The sequence below is a fragment of the Lepisma saccharinum genome, chromosome 29 (genome assembly GCF_977018435.1).
Source record: "Lepisma saccharinum chromosome 29, izLepSacc3.1, whole genome shotgun sequence".
Lineage (NCBI taxonomy): Eukaryota > Metazoa > Arthropoda > Insecta > Zygentoma > Lepismatidae > Lepisma > Lepisma saccharinum.
The window spans coordinates 27,205,521-27,231,668 of NC_139257.1; the positions used below are offsets into that span (position 1 = coordinate 27,205,521).

Sequence of the window (26,148 nt, forward strand, 5' to 3'; positions counted from 1 at the left end):
GGCTACAAATATTTAACTTTGGGAAAAATATATTTTTCATTTGTACAACACAACAGTAATAGGAGGAACAAAAATATCTTGTATATGATTTGCAGATGACATGGCCCTGTTGGCAGAAAATGTAAGGACCATAAATGACTTGCTAGCAGAAATGAACACCCACTGTGAACAGTTTGGGATGAGAATAAATGTGAATAAGACCAAATCTATGGTGATCAGAAGAAAGCAGAGGAAGGCAAATGCGAGTATCAGAGGTAAGAGAATCGAACAGGTAGACAGCTTTAAATATCTTGGATTCATCATAAGCAGTGATATGAAATGTAGTGAAGAAATAAAAATAAGAATAGCAATGTTGAAGGAAGCCTTCAATATGAACAAAGAACTGAGGAAAAGACTGCCGAAGTAATGAAATGCTTTGTATGGAGTGTAGCTCTGTATGGTGCAGAAACATATACACTGAGAACAAGTTTAAATGTAGTTATGGAGACGAATGGAACGGATGAAATGGACAGAAAAAGTGAAACAGCTAGAAAGAGTTGTGGAAAAGAGATTGGTAAATTTTCCATATCCGGAAAACGGATTTCTTTACATTTACAGGAGAAATTACTTACCGAATGCAGTTTCTTTAGAATTGTGGAAGTTCGGGGAAGTGTTTTCTCGCATCGTTCATTCAATTTTGCCGGTAAATCATCTATTTTTCGATATAAATGTGTGACCGATGCACGAAAGCTCTTGCATCCATTTACTTACAGGTGGATGTAGCCTGTGTGTGATGACGTAATCCCAGTCAATCCCGGTCAGTGTTTCCAAACACGTGTTTTTGTAACTGAAGAAGGTACGTTTCCGCAAATGGTTTGTGGGGCTGTGTGTCAATGGTTCGTGGGGCTGTGTGTCAATGTTTCATGGGGTTATGCGAGAATGGTGTGTGGCACTACGCATATTTTTTTCGAAACCAATTCTTAACTATTGTAACCTATACGTGACCCTACCTAACCTAACCTTACCGGAAATGGTTCGTGGGGCTATGTATGAATGGTTCGTTGGGCTATGCGTCAATGGTTTGTGGGACTACATAGGTATTTTTGGGTGGAGTGGGGGTGGAAACACTGCATGCCGACTACGGTAGTGAAACTGTGACCGCCATTTAGCATGTTACTGAAGGGAAAAAGAAAAGAACAAAACTTACTTCATACGTCGAAAATATAGATTATTTCCATGAAAAAAGCGAAATGCCACCTTCAGCAATGTTTCTCAATGCAGAATATGTTAAGTAGGAATATGGAAAGTGACATAAATAGAGAGTTTCAGGCATTTTCCGGATACGGAAAATTTATCAAGAGATCAATGCTGGAGATAATCATGAAGAAAGAAAGAAATTGGCTGGGTCACTGGATGAGAAGAAAGTATCCTACTGGACGATATTGATGGAATGGTCCAGAGAAAGAAAATCCAGGGAAGAAGAAGATACTAAATGCTTGACATCAAAATAAATGGATCCTATGTCGCTATAAAGCGAAGGGCTGGAGATCGAACAGCATGGAGGTTGCTAGGGAAGACCTGCCCCTGGGCAGAAAACAATGAATGAACACAATACTTGTCAACCTGGCAAGGGTTTTGAGTTTTTGTTTTAAGCCCACTTTATGCATATACAGGCCAATTAGGACTAGACCTATGGTTTCAGGTGGGATCCAATGTACCTCCACTGGGTATCGAACCTGGGAAACCCTTGATTACAAGGAGGTGATGTTACCACTATGCCATTGGGGAGGCAATTTTGCCTGGAGTTCAAGATTTGAAGTGTAGGCAAGTTGTATTTATAATATTTACAGTCTCATTTCTGTCACGTTTGGCTAATTGTAATGATGCGGATTAGTGATGAAATAAACGAACATCCATGACAAGCCTGGGACTCAAACCTGGGAACTTCGGTGGTGGGTTTGAAAAGTAACTACATAACCACCGAGCTGGATAAATAGTGTGTAAAGCATGGATGTGTGTCCCATTATCTATTCATTACCACATTATCTCTATCAATGCAACTCACCTACATGCATAGCCATGAAATAAGGCAGGTGACAGAAGTTTGCACTGTTGTCACGTCGGAGCACAATCCCATGTGTTTGAAGGTTTAAGAGAATGAAAGATTTGGTTGTGGAGTTGGGCATTGTACTCCAAACTGACAGTATTTGCTCAAAAGATTGGGGATGCCAACTGTATGCCCCGGAGAGAGGTCGGTCTGACACTCAAACTAGGCAATGCAGTCTGGTTGACACTGCCACACTGTGCGCGGGAACCAGGGACTTACGTTCCACTCTTACTTTGCTTTTCCCACATGTGGCACCATTGCAATTCTGCCCAGCTGCCTATTTTCATGGTCGTGCATTTAGACGTTGATTTATTATTGTTGTTTTCTTGAATTGTTGTTTTAAGTCCACTTTATGCAAAGATAGGCTAATTAGGACTAGACCTGCAGTATAAAGTAGGATCCAAACTATGTGCTCCCACTAGGTTTCAAACACTGGCCCCCCTTGATTACAAGGGGATGAAGTTACCATTATGCCATCGGGGAGGCCCTAACCTAGAGGTTAAAAACTGATGCAAAATAGCCCAAACTAGAAATTGTACAATACCCTATCTAATAGAAGTCTCCTTGGAGTAACTAGCTGAACTGTTTATGTTATGCAGCTTCTGAGATTTTGCTTTCTCTTTACCTTAACTAGGTTTCAAATTATATTTTTTCACTGCAACTCTGGTAAAGTTTTATCTAGGTTTAAAAAATGATTGAAGTTAAAAAAAAGAACAATAACCTTAATACCATTGACATTGTTAGGTAGCACAATTCTGAAACTAATAATTTGAGAATTTAATTTGAACCAACGATGAAGAAAGCTACGAGAAGAAAAATTGTGAGAATCAATGTCTTCGGTACTTTTTAGGAACATAAAAAGCAGACCGAGTCAAAGAGGTTGAATAACTATGAGAATTTATAATGTATACCCTAGAATACTTACAAGGCAATATATTTTTGTATCTGTTTTTGTTCCGATTTTCTGGTTTTTGACCTTCTTTCCTCGAAAACAGATGTTTGCATTCCTGCTGCTGGAGAGATTCAAATTCTTCCCAGAATCCAGCTTTCCCCGTCGACTGTCCATTTTCTTTCTGCAAATGAAATCACAATTATCAGTAAGCACTGCTAGACGTCTAGGTAGATTTTTTTTAAAAAAAATCACCTCGCTGCACACAACACTAATTTTATATCACTTGTGCAAAATATATGTATTTTTTTATAAGTAACATGGAGATAACTTTTATAAAGGTATGAAAATTTTAACAACATATCTTCCCAGTTGCTGCACCTGTTTCAATTTTTCAAAATGTCCTTCTGTAGTATGAGGGACGTACTATATTGATTTTTACACTTTATTTTCCTGCTCAGTAGAAACGTCTACTTTCTTTATACAAGTTCTCTGGTAGGAATCGAACCTACAACAGATCTGTGATTTTACTACAAATCTACTGCACTAACCAACTACTACACAGTTAGAGCAGTGGATTTGTAGTAAAATCACAGATCTATTGTATGTTCGATTTCCACCTCCAGCAAAAGAAATTTGTTCACCTGACGACGAGATAAGAGTTGCTGTCTCGAAATGTAGTGTTAGAATAAGTACACAGTGCAAGCTGATATACGGAATGATATACTAGTGTTTGCTTGTAGCAGGTTTATTTTTTGAAGATGAGATCCAATCAATTCTGCTTTCCCTTTTGAAATATTTAGATCTCTTACAAGATCGTTCAATTCTGCCTGTGACAATGGCTGTGGTTGGGGCTGTGATGTAGATGGCATGTAATCAAGATCTTCATGATCTATTGCTTGGTCACTTCCATCGTCTGTTTCATCTTCCAGTGTCCATTCTGCTGGTGGTTTTGGAACTGGGAGAGAATCAGAATGTAGAACTGGGCACATTGCAGATTCCAAATTTGGATATGAAATTGTGTGTTTTGATTTACTTGAGTTTCCAGTTAGTTTCATTAAACAAAAGTAATCTGTTATGTGGTCTCTAGGTTCCCTCCACAATTGTGGTACGGCAAATGGCATAGATGGGTGGGTTCCATGCAACCATCCTCTTAAATAGCGGGAGCAACGTGAGCAACAGTTCTGTGGTGCCCAACACTTACCCTCATCTACCTTTGATTTAAAATACAACTCGTACACCTCTTTGACGAGCGGGGAAATGGGATGTCTTTGGGACTTCGTTGTAAAATCACCACACACAACAGAAAAGTTTTGGTGAATTAACACACTTCCTAGACATCGCTGAACACAAGAAACACTCGAACACGCACAAACAGTATTCTTCATGTTAGGGGTTTTGCACTACACACACTGCAGGACACTAACAACACTAGCAACTGACTGATGCAAATAACTGCAACTCCAGTATTCCTCAACCAAGTGGCTATCTATCCCTACCCTCTCCACCCTCCCCCCACACCCTATGCATTGTCGAGTCCTAGTAACAGGCTGTGCTGATAAGCGCAGCGACAACAATAACATGCAGTATATACGTATATACACACATACACACACGTGCCACTAATGTACACATGTGAACAGTTCTGCTTGCATTTCAATCAGGTTATGGCTATCATAGTGAAAGTTCTCTGTTCTCTTATGAACAACGAATTTAAAAGTGTAGAAAATGATGATGTAGGAATATGATGAGAGCAAGGCAACATATCGTACAGCACAATGGTGTTTAAAATAATTTTGTCAAGGCTGTGATTATTTCAGAAATAAAGTTGAACTCTGGTGTAATCAGGCTTTTTTAATTACAAATAAAAAATATACCAGAACGATATGTTTCCAAATATTACGGTTAATGTAGAATATCGTGTATGTCTTGATCAAGTAGATTTTGTTCATCCTTAAAAAGCATCCTCATTTTCACAAGTGTTTGAAAACTCCATCACGAGAAACCTCATTCTTGGTGATGCAGGAAGAATTATTGGCGAGTTTCATGCCCTCCATACAGCACCGATTTAGCCCTTTGCGACTATTTTCTTTTCCAAACACTCAAACAGAAATTTTCAGTGAAAAATGCAGGCTTGTAGTACATCTCCTGTGTGTGCCTAATCTTCAATATTAAAACAGAAGTCATAACCAGAGTTAGGATTTTTAGGGGAAAATTTCATTGGGAAAAAGGAAGGGAAAAGGTGCTAAAATAAGACCCAAAAAGGGGCAAAAAGAAGGTGCTGATAATTATACTACTTTTTAAAACTTTCCCTCATATTTTATTAGTCTAAGCTATTCACTCGAAGCTGTGTACACATCACACACATAGGTTGTGTTACAGTTATTCACCAGTCAGGGAAAAACACAAAGCTGTTGTACCTTACAACATTAAGCATTTCCAAATTTTTAAAAGTGAGTTTGTTTCTTTTCGGAGATAAAATATCTTTATATAAGCTGAAGCTTCTCTCTACATCCACAGAAACAAGTGGGCAAACTTAGTATTCACTCGGAATGGCAACTCGGTGCAAGTGGCAAATTCAACAACATCTGGATTCTTGTCAAGACTAGCCTCAAGTTTGTCTCTGGCAAAACCATCTAACTGCCCCCTCACAGTAGTAAAGATATCCAATTGTTTTTCCTTTTGGACGCCTTGTTCTTCTAAGCTTTGATGGCTGTCGACAGGTACATGTAGGAATGTACACAAAATAATTCTTTTTGCAAATCATCTATCTTGTCTGGGAGGAGAAGTTGCTGTGCCTTGAAAATTGCACCTGCGTCGGTTGAATCCAGGGAAAGCACAAACTTCTTAATTTTTCAAAATTTTCACACAGAAATGCAGCACACTCAATCCATGATCCCAGAGAGTAACGATGGGGAAATGTGGCAGGGGCAGGCAGGTAGTTTCTCTGTAGGCAATAATGTGACTCGGGTCCTTAAGGAGTATTTTTTCAGATCAGATATGAACTCATTTACAATGTTGTATTCGTTCCTAATAGATTCAGAAACCCTGTGAAGGGCATGAGCCAAACAGGTTACATGCTTTAACTTAGGGAACAACGGCTTCAATTAGTTAAATGCCGAAAGCATGTAGGGAGCCTGGTCAGTAACTACAACAACAACTTTTTCGAACTGAATTCCACCAGGCCACAGTTTTTGACAGAAATCCATAAATGACTGCATCACTGTACTGGCATTGGTTTTCTGCATCTCTTACATGTTTAGTAACATGGGCTTAACATCCTCATCTGTCAGAGGAAAACCAAAATGTTCAAAACATTGATTGAGTCTGTCGTCTCATCCAGAATGACACCTATATCGCAATCTGACACTTTCACCTTAATTTTACGAACAGTTTCTTCATACACAGGTTAAATATAGTTTTTCCTTAACGTACTCTCATCAGGCACTGACAACCGTGTGTACTTTTCAAGCAACCCTTTCAAGGTCAGATAGTTCACCTTGTTGAGTGGAATCCCTGCCTGTGTAAAAGATGCACACAAGTCAACATTAAATTCCTTTACATTTTGGTTTTTGGAAGAACACTGCTCAAATGCATTGCGTAAGAGAGGCTGCCGAGATTTACTTCCTTGCAGATTCTTGTTCTTTTGATGCTTAGAGCTGGAAATATGTTGCTGGATGCGATCTCTCTGGTGTTTTTCATCTCATGTGATTCCCGTATCACAAACCGTGCATCGAATAACAGTTCCAGCACTTTCCTTCTATCTTAAAAAAATAATGGCGATCTGGTGCATATTAGTAGCGGTCTTTCCATTGTTGATTTCAAATAGGCAACAATCAAGCACAGTTTAAATACATTCAATTTCAGTTAACAATGTGAAAACATCTTAAAGAGAAAAGTGTCGCAAAGAAAGAAAATAAAAATTCAATGATTTGCTGAGGAAATATATTTAACACCAGTAAAAGGACACAAAAAGGGGAGGAAAAGCGATTAAGAACACGAAAAAGGGGAAAAATAGATAAATGTCCCAGAAAAGGGAGGGAAGGGGAAAGGTTATCAAAAAAGGGGAAAAAAGGTGCTGGAAAATTAGCTCCATTCTCACATTGAGGCAACATTTCACATACTGAGTCCTTCCAGAGAGGTCTCACTTTCACTACGAAAAAAAGGTGCGCACCTAAAAATCCTAACTCTGGTCATAACGATATTGGTTTACAAGATATAGGCAAAGCTGGGGAGGATAGCTCTGAAAGGGATGTAGAAAGATAGCTTCCAGTAGGTCTTTGGGAATTGGATGCAACTTTCAGACAGGTGCATTCTCTACAGAGCAGATTACTTTGAAACTGACCACAGCCATATCTATTTCAAGTTAATACATGCATTCTATGCATATCAACACACAAGTCTTTGTTGAACAGATCTCGCATGATTTTACGGAGTAATAAATCAGTTATTTTGCTTATTCTGATAAGGGATTGATTTTTTCACACAACTACAAGTGCAGCGAAATCAATCACTTGTCAAAAATGTAAATGGAGCAATGTAAAATTTGCTTAAGAGTACACACATTATCTTCCTCCAGATCCCCTCTGCAACAATATCTTTAGCTATAACATGATTATGCATCGTCAAAAGATCAAAACTAGATAAATATCAGTAAAACTTAAAACTTACCAACAATTCTTTTACCCTGTGGTCAATACCACTGGCATTGATTCTGGTGGCATTGAAAGGCTGCTTAAGATGTACTACTGTACCGCTTGTCTCCACCATGGGATTCTTCTTGTAATGCTCTATCAGCTCACTCAAACTGTCAAACATTTCTCCACCCCCAACATCGTATCTATTATCCTGAAAATCACAAGGAAACATGAATGTTAGGAAATATTCATAAATGAAAAATAGAGCTGAGCCGATGTATCTGTATCGGAAAGTACATATTAGTCTTTCATGGAGTCTGCAAAAATGGCACTCGACGCTATCGCGGAGTCTAATTATCTTCGAAAACATGCAAAATTCAAACTTTTTTTTTTATTTTGCACAAATTATTCAGAAAAACTGTATTTTTTGATTACATAACATCTATTTTAATATTCTGATGTAATTCTTGAATATTCTAAAGCAAATTTATTGGTAAATTCATGCATATAATTGAAGAAGATTATTTGTACACCAATACTGATTAATGTTTTGAACAAATTTCAATTATTGCAGTTTTCAAGTATTGGCAGTGGTGGCCATTAGGGGGGGCTTACCCCCGCACTATGCTAAATCTTATCTACAAAGGGAAATGTACTGTCTTTGCCCCCCCATTTTGGAACCCAATCGCCGCTACTGAGTATCCGTATCAGTGAGAATCGGTTAAGACTAAAGGAATCGGTAAGAGTATCGATGTCGGTGCGAATCAGTAAGAGTATCTATACAAAAAATTGTCCAAAATAGTCTTACTTACGTGAGTTAGTATAGAATTTCAAAACTATGTTTCAGGGTTCGACTGCCTCCTTCTTCAGGTTCTTTTTCTTCTAGGCACAAATCATTTTATGCTGCATCAAGAGTGTTAAAAGGATTAGGGTTTGGTTGAAAAACACTTGTAAAAAAACAGGTCACCATTCATTTAAAACCCCCAGTTAAAAATCTCTGCTATAACGTTTTTTTTTTGCAAGTGTTTTTCAACCAAACCTTTTAACCTAAATCCTTTTAACACTCTTGATGCAGCATAAAATGATTTGTGCCTAGAAGAAAAAGAACCTGAAGAAGGGGGCAGTTGAACCCCGAAACGTAGTTTTGAAATTCTATACTCACTCACGTAAGTATGACTATTTTGTACAAATTTTTGTATAGATTATATTATACAGTGAGTAACTCGCACAACACATAAATATAGTAAGAGTATCGATATTGGTGGGAATTGGTAAGAGAATCGGTATCGGTTCAAAGTGATATCAGCTCAGCCTCACTGAAAAGTTATTTTTCTGTAAGGGACCCTTCAGGCCAATGTTACACACAACATGCAACACCAGACTGTAAAAAAAGCATTCACTGTACATACACACCAGACAGAGGTGACATGATGCATGCAATTGATAATATTATTTAGTCTAAGTGACCCAACATTGTTTGTTGAACACAATGCTATGAAAACTGTAATTAGCAATGGATTAAGAGTACTTAAAATATGTTCTTAAAAGTACGTAAGCCTTGAAGAGGGTTTTGTGATTGAACTTCATCTGTGTGTGTCATTTGCAGTCATGCTGTCTTGTAGTGACCACATCCTTAATTTTTATCAAGCACATTTTTTCATGGCTGTACCTAATTAATTAACACACTGAAACCTAAAGTAAAGCAAATCCAGAATATACAGGGTGTCCACAAAGTCCTGCTACCGTTACAATGAAACTTAACTTCTATGTGAGTGTGTGTGTGTGTGTGTGTGTGGGGGGGGGGGGATAAAGTTACATAAAATTTAAAAATATACAAAACTTCGCTTCGCTTGAAGTGTTAATTCATGCTATTGAAATGATCCCTTACTACACAATCCATACTACTTTTGATGATACAGATATTTATAATCACACAAAAATGTACAATATTTAATCATAGTGCCTATAGTACATTCTACCCCTGGCCAAAACAATGAAACTCCCCTTCGTTCCCAAAATTTGGGATCTGTTGACCTTTGACGCAGATGCGGAGGGAATTTGCATGATGACGTCAAAGTCACAGATTTCTGTCTAAAAGTGGCATCAAAGGTACAGATAAATAATGTAATAGCTGCTGTTCATGTTATGTGAATTTATCCTTCACCAAAGTTGTGAGGAAAATAATATGTGCTGTCTACATTTTCACTCTTCACTGCAAAAAAATTATACAAAATAGTTTTACCTAATGGAGGGGCTGATGGCAGTGCCAAGGGGGTTCAGCCTGCCCTGACCGCTGCCTGGCTACGGGCCTGATACCACCAGTAAACAGTTTCATATACATGTATTTTTATATATTTACTTTTAATATATGGATAATTGCAAAGTATTAAAACAAGCTTCTAAATGAGAACTTAAGTAAATTATTTAAAGAACTTAAAGAATGGTTTATGATGACTGATTGCTCTCCATCCTACCCTTCTAACAACAGGGTTTCCTGCCTGACTGTACATAGTGGCTTTTTAAAAACATGCAACCTGCAGCCGTCAGTTCCATCACTACAAACAGCATTGGCGAAGGAAATTTTCCTTGGTGCAGGAAAATCTAGATTCAATTTTAGATACAAAGGGATATTTGAATATGGAAATTGCCGGAAAATTGAAATTTGTCGGACCTATTATTATAATAATAATAATAATAATAATAATAATAATAACCTATGGCTCCACAGCCCTCGGCCTATCTTCCGGCTGCCAGTCTCCCTCCCAGAATTCTACCTAGAGGTGTGGAGTTCTTCAACCAGTAATGGGGTGACATGGGGTTAGCACGTCGAACCCCCAGCTGTTGTAGGAGATTTCAGAGATCGGGTTATGCTACTCACTCTTAGCTCCACAATTTCCTCAAGATGGTGGGTTGCCACTGGTCCTAAACACAGGCCGAGAACCCAGGGACTGAACCCATGCCGTCCCGCAGTTGGAGTCCAAAGCACAGCACCTTAGATCGCACGACCACGGAGGAGGACTATATTTACTTTACCTCCAGTTAATATAGAGTGTGTGTATAATAATTAATAAATATATACATGCTGCTGTAAACCATGCATTTTTTTTTAGAATATGCCACTGGTAGCAAAACCTGGCATTTTGTCTACAATAGAATCTTTACTTAAGACTTATTACAAAAACTTACCAGGCAACGAATCATGACGTGTGTGACTCTGTCATCCGTTCGTACAGAAAGAACATAATCTCCTGGCTTGCTCTGAGATTCACGAACAAGAAAACTCCCATTCTTTCCTTTCTCCAAGATTAGCTTCTCAGCTTCTTTGCCCGACAGGTGTCCATGGAACCACCTGGAAAAAAAATGCCTGTTAATGATGAGCACACTTGAAACAAAAACAGAAACATGCTCATATTTCACCAACTCAAGACATATTCAACATTTCATGCACTGATCAAACATCTTCTGACAAAACAAACCCTACTTATTTGTCATTGGCTCTTGAAGGGTTAATGTGCCATGGAGTTTCCTTAGTTTAGTATCTAATGATAATGTATACCTATCCATCTAGAAGCAACAATAATGGGGAGAAAGATTAAAGCTACCAAATTGTAACTAATTTCAACAATTCAGTGTTAAGAATAAACATGTCCTACTCATTATCACAATTATATGCATACATATGCTCCCCAAAATTTAGAGAATAAATCTTTGCAAAATGTCTGTGTAGTACATCCGATTCTCAACATTTTCTTTATTAGTTATTAATAATTTTACGTTACATAATATTTAAAATTAAGTAATTATGAAACAAATTAATTTTAACTTTTCCAATCTAGCTAAGAAATATGAAGCATTCATGAATTTTATGCAATAAATGCTGATAAATTTAAGCACGACAATTGAGGACAATTTTAACATTTTCAGAGGAAACCATATACAATAATTTGAAAACTTCTTCAAGTTTGTTGGGATGTACTATAAGAAACATCATAACTATTATAAGAGATGGAACATAGTGTTGATCTACTTGGAATTAACATTAAATTTTTTTTTCCACAGTGGCTCAGTCCGTAACGCATCTGACTACCATGCTGAATGCACCGGGTTTGATCCCCGGCCGGTTCAAATCTGGGAACTTTTCTAACGTTGGAAGCAGCCCTGGTGCCCACCCAGCATCGAATGACTTGGGTACTTGGGGGAAACGGGGGGTAAAGGTGGTCAGGGGCATGGTGGTGATCACATCACCCCCACTCACGACCGGATCAAGAAAGTGTGGGGCATTACCCTCACACCTCCTATACGTCTTCATGGCATGGTGCTGGGTACAGGGGAGCACTTTTACTTTTTTTACTTTACTTTTCTGCTGTAATGAATTTAATTACTCTGTATAGATGGCAGACAGCGTACTCAATACTTCAAGCATCAATAATTCTCAAGTGATCCTCATGCATTCACTTGAATCTTCCGAGTGGTTTGCTTCCCCTGGTGTCTATAGATACTTGTATAGTTTAGTAGGCTTTAGAACTCGCAGAACTACTGCAAAAACATCTAGCCAACAGAGCCCTAGATGGAATTCAAGGGGAGGAAATTCTGAAAATTGCTTTGAGGGCATCAGGCAAAAAGTTCCTGCCGAAGCTTAATGTAAACATATCTCCCTTGTTGATTTCAGAATTATTAATGCATTAGTGATTTACAAGACCACTGTTTTTCTTAAACTATAAAAACTTATAGTAGTATTATTTATATTAATGATTTTATTTATTAGATTTTTGTGTTTTATTTCTCAACGTACACATTTATTAGTAACTTTATTAAGACTTGAATTTAGTGTATTATCCTTATATTTTTACATAACGCATTATTTTCTTAGTAATCAGGAGGAGTCTTACTTTTTATTATTTCTTTCGTTTTGTGAAAATCCAGTTTTCTAAAACTAAAAGATCTTGCAAATAGAAGACAAACGCGATAATTTTTTCTTATTGCTCTGTCCGTGTGGGTCCACTAAAAATTATTTAATTAAATACTAAGGTTTTTATGAGCCAAGAAATTCCATATATAAAAATAGATGTACTCATGGTAGCTTGATATTTTCTTTCAAATGTGAGAAGCTGAACTCCGTGGCATAGTGGTTAGCACAGTGTGCTACGATGTCAGGGGGTCGATGGTTCGAATCCCGACCTGGGGGTGGGTGTTCTTTGTGAGTGCCCCTTCCATCAAATTCAACATATCATCACTCATCCTCATATCCCGCATGGCCGTATTTAGAGGTTTTTTTTTTTAGCGTTCAAACCCCTCCCCCCGAAACTTCTGGTATATTGGATTAATGGAAGTTTAGAAATCAAAATTTGACACATTTAAAAAAAAAAAATATTCGCAGTTTCACAAAAATACAACAGGGAGACAATTCAGAAATGATCGAGCTAGAATTTTCAAACATTTTGAATTCTTAAATTTGAGCGAAACGGGTTTAATTCTGAGAATCGCAGCCCACCCGCGACCCCTTCATTTTCACTTCTGTTGTCCTCTTTCCAGTGCTGTTCCTGTATCAGACTGAAAGTTCCCTTGTGATTGTCCCAAAATTCCCGTTCCAACTTTTAAATTCCCTGTTCGATAAGGGTTTAAAACCTCCTTTGTAAGAGTTCAAACCTAGGATATACAGCTTCGTAGCGCATGACAATCACTACCCTTCACCCAGCGGTCGATATAGTACATACATTTAACCTATATGCAGTCCTATAAAGCACATACTTATATAGTGTGCAGTGGTTGTATATAATGTTGTTTGGTAAATATAGGAACAATATGAACGTCGGAAAGTGGGATCGAACTGGTCCATAGAACCCTCGCCCCGAATTGACATCGTTTATTGCAAGTTACAAAATAGCAGAACGTTTGTTAGTTTTATTGTTAATAACGAAAATAATGTCCAGTTAGTATTCGAACAGAATAACGAAATAAAAATGGCGTTAGATCGAAAAATTGAGGTTACAATACAGGCACCAGGTTATTTATGTTTTACAATTTAATCCAAAGAATAAATGGTTCCACAGCTTTCAAAATTCCACAAATTAAGTTTTATGTGAATGGTCAAACAACAAACTTTATGACTACAATTTCTCTCTTACTTTTAAAGCTTTTTCTTGAGGTACCTAAAACTTAATACCAAAATATAATAACTGTGTATTTCAGTACACACTGCACAAAACGTAAAAAAAATAATAAAAACATTTGTGCTGCATATTCACACTTCTGATGGACAGAGTAGAAAAGTCTCCTCAAGGATATAAGGACAGCAATAATAATAATAATACGTTTGTATCAATTAGTTATTTATTATGAAATTTTAATTATTATTTATTAATTAATAATAATTATTATTTCTATTATTCAAAATTTCTTGTGATGCGCATGGGAACAATTATAAGTGAACCCCCCGAAATTTTTTCCTACCTACGGCCATAATCTCCCGGCCTGGGAAAATCCCCCCCCCCCCAACCCGCCATCCACCTCGATCAAACACCAGAACAACGGCGAAGCAAGCTTTGCCTACTCGCGAATTGGCCAGACCAGTGTTGCCACAATATGAGGGCACAATTTCCCTTTCCAAGGGACAAAATTTCCCTTTTTGGACCAATTTTTCCCTTCACCTAAGCAAATTATATAATAATAATTAGCAGTGGTAGTAACAGCATTATTAGTGGTGATGATGGAAGCAGTAGTACTACGTAGAAAATATTTTTTTAAAAAATCACATTTGGGTTTCCTCACTTCCTGCCCAGATGTCCCAGGTTTGAATCCTGGTCAGGAATCCATCTAATCGTTAATCCTCATCGTTACTATTTATCCAAAGATGAATAAAAGCAAAGTACAATAAACTTAAAAGAGCAGAAACAAGTAGGAATAGCAAAATAATTAATTAAATAACATAAAAATGTGTATATGAAATTCAAAATTAACATAAACTGTAATAATGTAGTCAGATGACCTTAAAATTTCCCTGCAATTGTGGTATTTTTCATCGAAATTACCTTTTCCGAGATGGCTAAAATTTCGGTCCGAATTTCCCTACAAAAGGGAAATTTCCCTTCATGTGGCAACACTGGGCCACACTGGAGCAAAACTTCCAAATGTTTGAAATGCCTGAATTTTGTGGAAAGCTGAAGGGATCTTGGAACTTGACCCAACCCGCAACCCCCATCCACTTTCGCATCTGGTTGGGATAGCAATAAACCGTTCTCAAGCCTGGCGCTAAGGTCAACGACCTTGAGCGGGAGAAAAGCATGCAAGCTTCCTTGCAAATGGATGGCCCTTCATCAATTTAATCTTATCATCACTCATCCTCATCTTCGCGAGACAAAAGTGGCAGAAAAGGCAAGTAAAATAAACCAAATCAAACCAAACTTATCCTCATCGTCGCGATAAGCTAAAAGTGTCAGAAAGGTTCCGATAAATAACAAAAAAATGACAAATGTGGGAAACAGCACCATCTATCGAGGAGTTTGTCGATCTCTGGCCTAGACAAATGAGTCACGCGCAGCGATCAAGCAACGATACAGAATTCCTGTACCCCTTGAAGCCTCGACCATATTAGAGCCCAGTATGAATCCAAGCTAGGGGAGGGTGACGATGAGTTCAACGCCAGCAATGAATAATAAGCAGCCCCCTCCCTCCCCTCCTAAGGGACATTTGCAGTCAACCAAGGCGCCGCCGTCGTGACCTCTTCATCTACAAACCCACTTTTTGTTTCAATCTTCAATCAAAAAACCAGTTTCTTCGTAAGTGTGGTCGAGAAGAGGCGTTTGTCTCTGCGAGCCTGACGATTGACTGCCTATCTGACGAGTAAAGCCTGCTTTAGACAGAAGCATTTCCTTTAACATTTTTGATGCTATGTGATTGTTGCTTCCAAAAATCTTATTGCAGATAGTTCTTTACGCGGAAGCATTTCATAGAACATTTCGGTTAGCTTTGCGATTACAATGTATAATACATACAGCCAGGCCCGTAGCTAGAATTGATCTCCAGGGGCAGCTCACGGGTTATCGGGGGGGGGGGGGCTTTGTAAACAAAGTTTAACAGTATTAAATGAAGGTAAATTATGTCTGTGGGGGAGGTGTGGGGCGGGGAGTAGGGGGTCATTAAGTTATATATATTTTAGAGACATCATACAAATATTACATTTTTTATATCTTAAAAAATATCGCTTAAAGTGTCAATTGACTGCTACTGAAATCCCTTGCTACCACTCCATACTACTATTGATGATACAGATATTTTTATCACACAAGAAAAATGGACAGTGTTCAGTCATTGCGCCTAGCGCACATTCCACCCCCAGGCCGAAACAATAAAACTCCCCTTCCTTCCATGCTGGCCTTTGACACAGAGGGAATTTGCATGATGACGTGTCAAAGTTACAGGTTTCTGTCTAAACGGGAGGTCGCAACTCGCAACAGGGGCAGCGAAGGTACATAAAGAAGCAACTTTCTAAAGTCTAGAGAAGAGAATATTCTATATACTTGTCGCTATTTAGACTTCTTATAATTAAGATGAACGAATGTAATAGCTGCTGTTCATGTTCTCTGAATTTATCCTTCACCAAGTTATGAGCAAAATAATATCTGCTGTCTACATTTTCACTCTTCACTGCAAACAAATTACACAAAATAGTTTTTCCTAATGTCAAGGGGGCTGACGGCAGTGCCAGGAGGGGCTGAAGAAAGTTCCAGGGGGGACTCAGCTCCCCCTGGCCCCTGCCTGGCTACGAGCCTGCATACAGTACGAGAGGCATGTCAACTTACACCATCTATGGCGAGTGCACGGTGTTTACAATTGAAAGAACTATAATATTCTTCGATACGTGTACAGTAAACGCTACAAAGTATGTATTTTAGCAGTTACCGTATTTTAAAAATGTGAAGTGATGCATTGCTTACATCCGCCATTACATCTGCACTCGAGACGTAGAGGTTACTTCTGATTGATTTGCTTTATTTTACTCCGCTTCTTGCGCCACTTTTGGCTAATTTGCGAAAACGGGGAAGAGTCATAATATGATGAAATTGATGAATGGACACTCACAAACATCCATGACTCGAACCTGGGACCGCTAGCGGCGTCGCGCTATGTGCTAACCACTCCGCCACGAGGGCCGGCATCGCTTCTGGCCGTGTTCGAAAGGTGCCAGACCGTACTTGAAGCGAGCATACTTCGAGTATGGTCTCGCAGTGCGGTCTTGAAGTCGTGGACTGGAAGTGAAGATCTTTCGAACTACACTTCGACTACAGCGCCAAATACGACCAGTCGATATAACCTATAATACGTTGGTTTTATACGTTTTAAACACTTGCTTTTCACCACAGATATCGCATAGCATTTGTAAATGTTCTAATATATACATTTCCACACATTATAAGAACTGCAACTTAGCTGGCTTTCTACCTCCACGATTTCAAACAAATGAACAACAAGTCCACTTGTCACGTGACCAAGCCTACAAGTTCGTGTGCTCTGCCCTGTGGTCTCGATACCTCGTGAACTTGACGCTTTCGAACTGTACTAAGTGACGTCACTTCCGTTAAGACCATGCTTCAAGTATGTACTTTGTACCTTTCGGACAGAGCCTCTGATTGGTTATGCTACGATCAAATAGGATTGATCCTATACTTGAGAAATGCCATGAAATATGCCACGGCATCTGAAATGCCATAACATTTCTTACATTACACGGTAGCTTTTTGGTCATGACATAAATGTTAAGAAAAATGCTTTTAAAGCGGGCCTAAGTCTCCTACGACCAGTGGCGCCGACTTATACGGGCCTATGGAGCTCTAGCCCACCCAATAACTGTTATATGTTTTATTTTAGAAACGAACTCCGCGGGGTTAAGGGAAGAAAATGTTTAATTTTTATGCACTTAAATAATTTTTCATCTCCAATATGATACTGTCCAGTGTCCTATACACTATTTACACTATCCGTTGTCACATCGTTATTCGGAAGTTAAGTGAGAATAAGAACTTATAACCAGGATAAGGATCGAGATACACTGAAACCTTTAGATCGTTTCATTCCCTCTTGGGCTATTTTTGAGGTTTGTGTGTATTTCACTATTCCTAGAATGAGAAGGGATTATTTGAAAAATATGGCAATAGTGAAGAACAAAGTTGCGGTGATGGCTTGGACATTAACCAGATAAGAATGATCGAATTTGAGAAATCATATTTTGAATGTTTCTTCCTCAAGGATGCTCAATGAAAAACTAGAGAAATAGCGCACATACCAATGTTATATAAAAACATGTAGTCCAAACGGAATATACTAGGAGGAGAGTAATGAAAACCTTGCAAGTCCGACAAAAAATATACGAAATACCTACTATTTGCAGCTCAAAAAAAGGAGGTAACAACTAATATTTACAAGATCTCAAGGTTGTAGCATTGATCAAATGAGCTTCAAAACGCAATTTTGAAGATGGCGGCTCCTCCACACACTAACACCAGTGGTTTCTTGCTCCATGGAAACCCTGTCGAATGAAAATCCAATATCTCTATGTATGCTTACCACACCAGCAAGTTTACCAATGGAAGAGGATGCTCGGCCTCAGTTCGCAGGGAGATGAGTGGAAAAGCCTTCGCAGTGACTGAACGTGCATCCCAATTATCCTTCCTGACGTCAGGCAGAAACTCAGACTTGGAAGTATGTGTGTCGTGCACAGCACGCAAGGGGTCCCGAGTTTGAATCCCGGTCCCGTCATGGGGTTAATACTATCATCACTGATTCACATCGTCGCGATTACCCTAATGTGACAGAAAAGATCAGTAAAACCCTACACGCAGAAGAAATCTACTACATAAAAACAAAAACAAATTAAGGTTTTCATTGATTGATTTATTGAATTAGATCATCTTCGTCCCTTTTCTGCCTCGTTTGACTAATCGCGACGATGGGGAAGATTGGTGATATGATGAAACTGATGATGGAACACTCACAAACAGTGGCGGCGATTAGGGGGGCAGTTGCCCCCTAATTTTTGTACTTTTTCTCTCGCACTATGCTGTCCCCTAGTTTTGGAAGCCAATCGCCGCCACTGCTCACAAAGAACATCCATGGCCAGGCCGGGATTAAAATCCGGGATCCTTGTTGACGAAGCGTGCTGTGTTATGCTAACCACTCCACCACAGAGGTGAGCGAGTGCAATGTAGCTGAAAACGTTAAATTAAATTCATGTGTATACAGCATTGGCCAATATATTGGACTCATTGTAAAAAAAATGTACATTTCCTTGTTCTGAAAGTGTTCTAACTAAATATATTTGACGATTGTTGGAACTTTTTATGGGATTAAACTGTTCGTCTGCTACGATATAATCTTGTTTCCCACAATCCTTTCTTTTACTGTCTCCCAATAATTCTTTGGACATTCGCCAAAATGGCTGGAACAATACGTACATTGTTTACCGTGTTATTTATGCTATTTTGTTTGTTATAAGGAAGGAAATCATATTAGTTGTGATTGTTGTAAGGATGTTCGTTATTTGTATCTTGGGAGCAACATGTAATATCATAAACCACGTGGTTTGAAGCTTAGAACTAAGAGTGATAAAGGAATTGTATACAAGCAGTGACTAAATCGGCTCGAAAATAGCCAAAGGTGGTCGTACAAAGTACTGACTGTGCAATGCAATGTGTAGAGTCACTCAGGGGAATATGCCCATCGGGGTTAAATGCCCACCCCCCTCGTATCTCGCGGAACGTTAATGTTATGGCAACTCTGCGACTCTTGTTTGAAAGCGCCCACCGTGGTGAGACGAGGTAGCAGGTTTGGAGCTTGTGAGAAGAATCTGAAGCCATCCAGGGTTAATTTCATGAGGTAAGAAGACAATTTTTGAGGTAATAATTTTTTTAACGTTGCTGTATTAACAATGTGCAATAATATTCCCAAGAGGGAAACAAACTGAATTATATTTGGTGTAAAGATCAAGAGTCAGGGAAACATATCTGCAGAGTGAAACTGCAACATGGTGCTCAGAGTTGCCAACCTAGTGATTCAATTTTCTGCTTGTAGCTGTGTGGGCCCACAGAAATTAAGTACAATATGCCCATGGGCATTATTATGAGAAGAAAGGACCACAATGTGACTGGATCCAGTGTATTCGTTGTAGTATGTGAATGCATGAAATATGCATCAAATTCACGTCAATGTGTCCAAAGTGCAATGCAATTTCTCACAAAAGTAAACAGTAAAAGAGGCTACGGTAAATTCAAAATAAATGATGTTAGAAACGCTATGCTTGTCTGTACAAATGATGTTCTGTTTACGAAACAAACGTTAATAATCTTCCAGTTAATGCTGTGTATTATTTTACTTTAAATATGTCATGTTAAGTATTACAACAATTGTTTCTTGTATTGGGCATTTTACCCTGATTTGCCCAAATTGACGTTCATCTGTTTATTTTTCTATGGTTCTTTTGCTATAAGACTTACATTAATGAAACTTATAGGTAACAATAACAAAACGTGTATCTTTCATTTGACATCCTTTTCATTGCGACAGACACTCCTTCATTTATCGAAGCTATAAACCGCAAAAAAAAAAAAAAAAAAAAAAAAAAAAGTTGGGCGTATTCCCCCGAGTGACTATCACAAAACATTAAATCTGTCATATTTCTCTACATAAAGTGAGTTTATCTGTTTAATTTTTTTAAACTAATGAGTCCAATAATTTGACAAATACTGTAGTTCCTAAGTTGACTCCACTGGTTCACGGGGTACGTCAGCAATAAACAATCCATCGTGGCAAAACTGTTACAGGTCAGAATGCATCAATTATTCAGAGCGCCAAATCGCCACCCGCCGGAAAGGGTGCATCCTGTTATGAGCCACATCTCTGGTTCTGAAATCCGGTTTCGTTTTTCCGACAGCACTTTCTGAAGAAGCGAAATGTGGGGCAGGACCCAAGACGAGAGAGAATTGAGCAGCCGACGCCTGGGAGATAAACGAGAATGGTTTCCCTGAGCGAGTTCACAGTTTCAAATCGAGAACGAAGCAGACGCCTGTAAAATCGAGATGAGACGGAGATTTACTGGACCTTTGGCGGTCGAATGGGCGATTTTTTTAAAAAAAAATCCTCTCCATTCGAAAAACTGCTGTCATATTCCAAAATATGAACAATTACATCAGCTTAGAATTCCTTCTAGAGCATTGACGTGAATCTTCGTGTAGTTTGCTTTCACCGTTGTCTACATATTATCAAAAGTTTCGCGATTATATAAAGTCTATTAAACTTTTGATAATATCTAGATAACAGTGAAATAAACTCATGTCAATGCTCTAGAAGGAATTTTAAGCGTATGTAATTTTTCAAATTTTGAAATATCCAGGAGGTTTTTCGAATGGAGAGGAAAATTTGAAAAAATCGTCCATTCGGCTGCCAAAGGTCCAACCGAGCCGAAAATTTCGTCTAACGCAAACAATTAGGGATGGCACCGAGAGAAGACTTGACAATCTCGTTTCAAAAGACGTACGTATTTCATCGCACAATCGTCACAGATATTACGCCAAAAATGGGGTGCGACCATTATGTGAGGCTTCTATTTTAAAACATTGTGCTGGTATTACCGGTACTTAAATGTACAACAAAGGCAACCGACTGTCGCCGATCTCAGAGAGGAAATAATAATACTGCTTCAGGAGGAGTGTTATGGTGCAATTGTAGCGGTTTAACACGTTGGCATGTTATTATCTGGCGTTGCAGTTCCATACCAGTGTATACGGGTTTTGGGAGTGAAAAGGTAGAACGCCACCAGTGCATTAATGCAATGAAAAATAATATATATATTTTTTTATTTTGTTTGAAATCACTCAAATAAGGAATCGTATGAAGAAGTCTTCTTTGCAGCATTTTTGGTAATTTTACTTATGTGTTAGTTCATATTTTGCGAATTTTTAGTCCATATGTATGTAGCTACATACAAAGCCACTTGTTAGTACATATTAATCCTAGTCCTGGTATAATGCATGACGTTTAAAACTCAACGTTAGATAGACCTGAATTCTCTAATTTTATTGTTGTACGTAACAGCTGTGCATCGGCGCACTGCAGCGATTTTTCTATCTGCTCCATTAGCAACACTGCTTCTTTAGTTGTTTCGCGCATCGCACGGCAGAATTATCTGCGCTGGACTCTACTACATAAACTGTCTTCGGTGCACAGATACTCGTGAATAAGTTAAAATTGAATAATGCAATAATTTCTGCGTCGCAGTTCAGCGAACACTTTTCAAGCTACCAATACATCCTGGCTAAGGTTTTTCCGTTGTTTCCTTCAGCCCGTCCAGGTAATTTCTCCTACGGAACTTTTCAGAGCCAGTGCACTCATTTGCATTTGTTGTTCTCTATCCTGTAAGTCTTTCCATGTCTCAGTAGCTAAGTTAATTACTAAATCAATAGCTGCACTCGTTCTTTAGTACTCCGCATCCACACAATTCGCAAGGCATGCACAGAAGATCGTCTAGGCGGGGCGACATTTTCACAGCCCTAGGAATTGGTACACTTTTAAATCCGGCCCTGGCTTAAGATATGGTAGGGTTTCGAAGTATACTGACTAAAATTACAATGCGAAAATACAGCTCGAATACCAAAATGGAATCAACTGTTCTGAGATACCCAGATACCCATTTGCCTTGAAAATTATTAAATTACAGGGCAAGGTGAACATGAAATTTAGGAAGAACACATCGCCGATCGAGTGATAACTTTTTGCAGTCGCAGAACGGACTTTGGTTAGCCAGACCTGTAAGAGGAAGACTGAATAATTGCATTCCTCGTTTTGTAGTTCCGAAACCATCAGATTTCTCGACAGGTATTCTGCAAAATCACGTTCTCTCATTGACGAGTGTCACATGACCCGCCTCCTTTAAGCTTTCTTGATTTAATTATTCTAATACAGTAAAACCTCGTTAATACGGACTAATGGTGGTCAGGGATGGATAAGTTGACCGGTTTAACTAAAGTCCGGATTAACTGAAATAATCTAAAAGAACAGTAGAAAGTGCATTAAAACTTAGTTTATAGCAACAAAACATATGGTGTATTTAAAGGGCATAGGCCTAAATACACTATACAGTAGAGTACAAAGTCTGCGGGAAACAGAATTTCATCAGTGGTTGACTGCCTTTTTTGGGAAGTTCTCCTGTTGACTTCTAGCAAGATTTCAAACCTTGCATTATGCTTTTTTTTTGGGGGGGGGGGTAGGGGGCTTTTTCATGTCCGGATTAAGCGAAGTCCAGCTTATCGGGGTTCGAATTAAGGAGGTTTTACTGTAATATTAGGTGGGATTATGCAGTTCAGTATTATGACATCTTCTCTACTCATGATTCAACTCTCTTTGGAGGTCCAATTGCCGTATTGGTAATGTTATCGCCTTTTATTCAAAGGGTCCTGGGCGCGATTCCCGTGGTAGCACAATAATTCTGATCCCACTTAGCCTATTTGAGTATAGCGTACTTAAAACAAATTTTTCTAGAAGTCTAAGGATTTTAGTTTCGACAACTCTTAATTTAGGGATAATGTTTCACATCCATATACAGGGTGATCCAAAAGAACAAAATTATGATACTTGTAGTAAGGTAATGGAAGTGATGGTGACTTTTGGGTGCCTTACCAGAAGGTTACCCCCTTACACCAGGGTGCGAAATCATAGAAAACTGGTGGGGGAGAAAGTTCTTAATCTACAAACCCCCTCCCCCACAAACGTATATGTAAATTATGCGATATACATATTTGTAAATTTTATGAAAAGTAAAATATATTACTCAATTAAAATATATATTATTATTATTAATTACATAAAGGAAATTAATTTGTTACTTTTATATCAGATATTACAAAACAGCTATTTAATTCCTTTCCTAACTGGTTAAAGATGTTAATAAATTATGCAATTGTTAGAGTGGTTTTAATATATGCAAGTTTTTGTTTAGTTTGTGCTTTATGTTAATATAAATCAATTAGATTTCATAGTTATTACTTTCTTGCAATCTTGTTTTACTTTTATTATACGTATTGATGGAGGTTTGTAAATGATTTGTGTGCGTTTTCGATATTATTCTTAGTAAAGTATATTTGAAATTAAAAGTAATTGCTCATCTTTTGTTTGTTATGACATAAACTCTTCCCCCCAAGATTGTTGGTGGGGGGATTTTCGCACCTTGCCTTACACCCCGAAAAGCCAAGTAAAATAAACCAAATAAATAAACTTTCCACAGGCGGAGTTTTGGAGGGGCCAAGGGGGGCCTGGCCCCCCAACTTAAAAAATACTGAAAAAATAACACACGATTAAGTTCAGTTACTACATTTTTGTTATGAAGCCATACCGCAAATCTTGACGTTTGGCATGATGGCATGTGCGGTAATTGCGTCGCACTAGCGGGTAGTTCTTCCAAGTGGGCACTTGTGAGAGGACATTTCCTGCTATGAGGGGAATCCACATCTGGTTGCGTTGCACAATGGGTCAAGAGAATTTGAACAATTTAATGATCTTATACCCTGAATCAGATGTTGTTAAAACAATTAACTTAGACGATTTGATTGATGTGTACAGTTTGAAGAAAGAAAAACGTAAAATGACTTTGTGTTGAGTCAACAGTTACTGTTGAGTCAACAGTTACTGTTGAGGCATCAAAAGAACCTTTTCATTTAATTTTTCTAAAATTTCTGAAGCTTACTATTGTACCGTAACTTTTTTAAAGTAATACGAGTATTGTATTATTAAAAAAATAATGAAATGCAAATTGCAAAAATCGTACTGTTTTGCTTCTTTTAAAATTGACAACCAATATACTAATTAATATTTGTGTACTTAAGCGAGGAAATTTAACATTTTCAAATCTAAAAGGCCTAAAACTCAGTGTTTTTAAGTTGTTGTTTTTTTAATAAACTAGGTGATATTCAATAACCCTCAGGTACATCATATGCAGAGTCTGCCCCCCCCCCCCCCAAAGCAAAAGCTCAAACTCCGCCTATGAAACTTTCACAGCGCAGCAGCAACTTAAAAGGCACATACAGAATTTCAAGAAACTCAAACTTCTTACCTGGGCCTACAATTCAACAAGAAACGAGCACACTATCCGTGCAATCTGGGCGCACTAACTGTGACTAATTTTGGGAGCAATTCAGGCACCACTCCCACAACACTGCAAATAAATTTCACGCGCGCACCCGCACCGTTGGGAAGCCTCCTTCCCTATAACAGGACACTTTATCGTCGGCGCACCGTTACACAAAAACACGGAGCAAAGGGGGCACCGAATCCGCTAAGAGGGCCAAGCTTCGCGTGCCTCACCGGCCAAAGCTCTTTACGCGACTGTGTACATCAGCGCATCCTATCACTGACATCGCGCTAATCCAGTGTTGCCAACTCAAGATTTCAAATCCTCCCAGAGGTACTCCGGACAGACATTTTTTGGTTGGGACAGGATATCACCAAATTTACCGAACTGAACATTTTGAATACTACACACGCTTTCTCACTAGAGTGAGTGAATATGTTCACATTTGTACAATAAAAACTGACAGTTTGAAGACATTTTCAACAATTATAGTGCAATTTGAATTTTAACTGTTGTTGTAAGTCCACGATATGCACAGAAAGGCTAATCGGGACTGAGCCCAGTGAAAGATTAAGGTGGGTGCTATTGATGCTGCAGGATTAGGCCCATTCCTGAAATAGGCCCAGATGAAAACAGACGAGAATTTTCCGAAAGCTGAACAGTTTTCTTTTGCTATATTAACCTGAAAATAAATCTTAGAATGAAATTTGGAGCCCCAATTTCGGACGCCTAGGTACAGCGTTACTTATTATACAGGTACTATTATTCTTTGCGCTGTGACGTAACTATATGGTCGTTGTGTTTATTGTTGCCTGCAGCATCAGGCCCAATTTCGTCTTAATCTGGCCCTGACTGAGCCTATAGTTTAAAGTGAGATTTCAACCACTGCGACGTGCCTCCACCGCGTACCGAACGCGGGACCCCTTGATTACAAGTCGACAACGTTACCACTACACCATCGGGGAGGCAAGACAATTATAGTGCAGAAAGGACACGGAAATTAATTAATTTTATTACCGTTTTATTCGAAATTTCCGGAATTCGGGATTCAAACGGGAATTCCCTCCTTGTATCAATTAAAATTTTAACACCACAACACAGGCAGAGATTTGATTCCCCGATTGATCTGGTTTATTTTACCTTGCTTTTGTGTCACCTTTGGCTAATTGCGAAGATGATGATGAGTGATATGATGAAATTGATGAAGAAACACCCACTAACCACTCTGTCACGGAGTCCGACCCGACTATGCGATTCGCACAATTGACGTCTCGTTATTATATTACAAAAATATACTTTGAAAAACATTCCTTTTAATGTGGCACAGGGCTACAATGCGAATTATTAGAAAATCTGTATCCTGAACAATATAGTACATCATTTAACAACAACAAAAATGCATGTACGACAGTTGTGTGCTTAATAT

At 38.5% G+C, this 26,148-nt stretch overlaps 1 protein-coding gene across 6 annotated transcripts in view; it reads right to left on the minus strand.

Annotated features, from left to right (window-relative positions):
• csw (protein tyrosine phosphatase non-receptor type corkscrew) overlaps positions 1 to 26,148 on the minus strand; it is a 360,418-nt gene that overhangs the window by 15,533 nt on the left and 318,737 nt on the right. For 4 of the 6 annotated variants that reach the window (XM_083114870.1, XM_083114866.1, XM_083114865.1 and 1 more), the window contains exons 4-6: positions 10,799 to 10,976; positions 7,647 to 7,823; positions 3,012 to 3,159 (exon numbers count right to left, since the gene is read on the minus strand). In XM_083114870.1, coding sequence (XP_082970996.1) covers positions 3,012 to 3,159; positions 7,647 to 7,823; positions 10,799 to 10,976 — 503 coding nt within the window. The remainder of the gene's footprint in view (positions 1 to 3,011; positions 3,160 to 7,646; positions 7,824 to 10,798; positions 10,977 to 26,148) is intronic. The other 2 variants (XM_083114868.1, XM_083114867.1) reach the window with 1 other exon arrangement.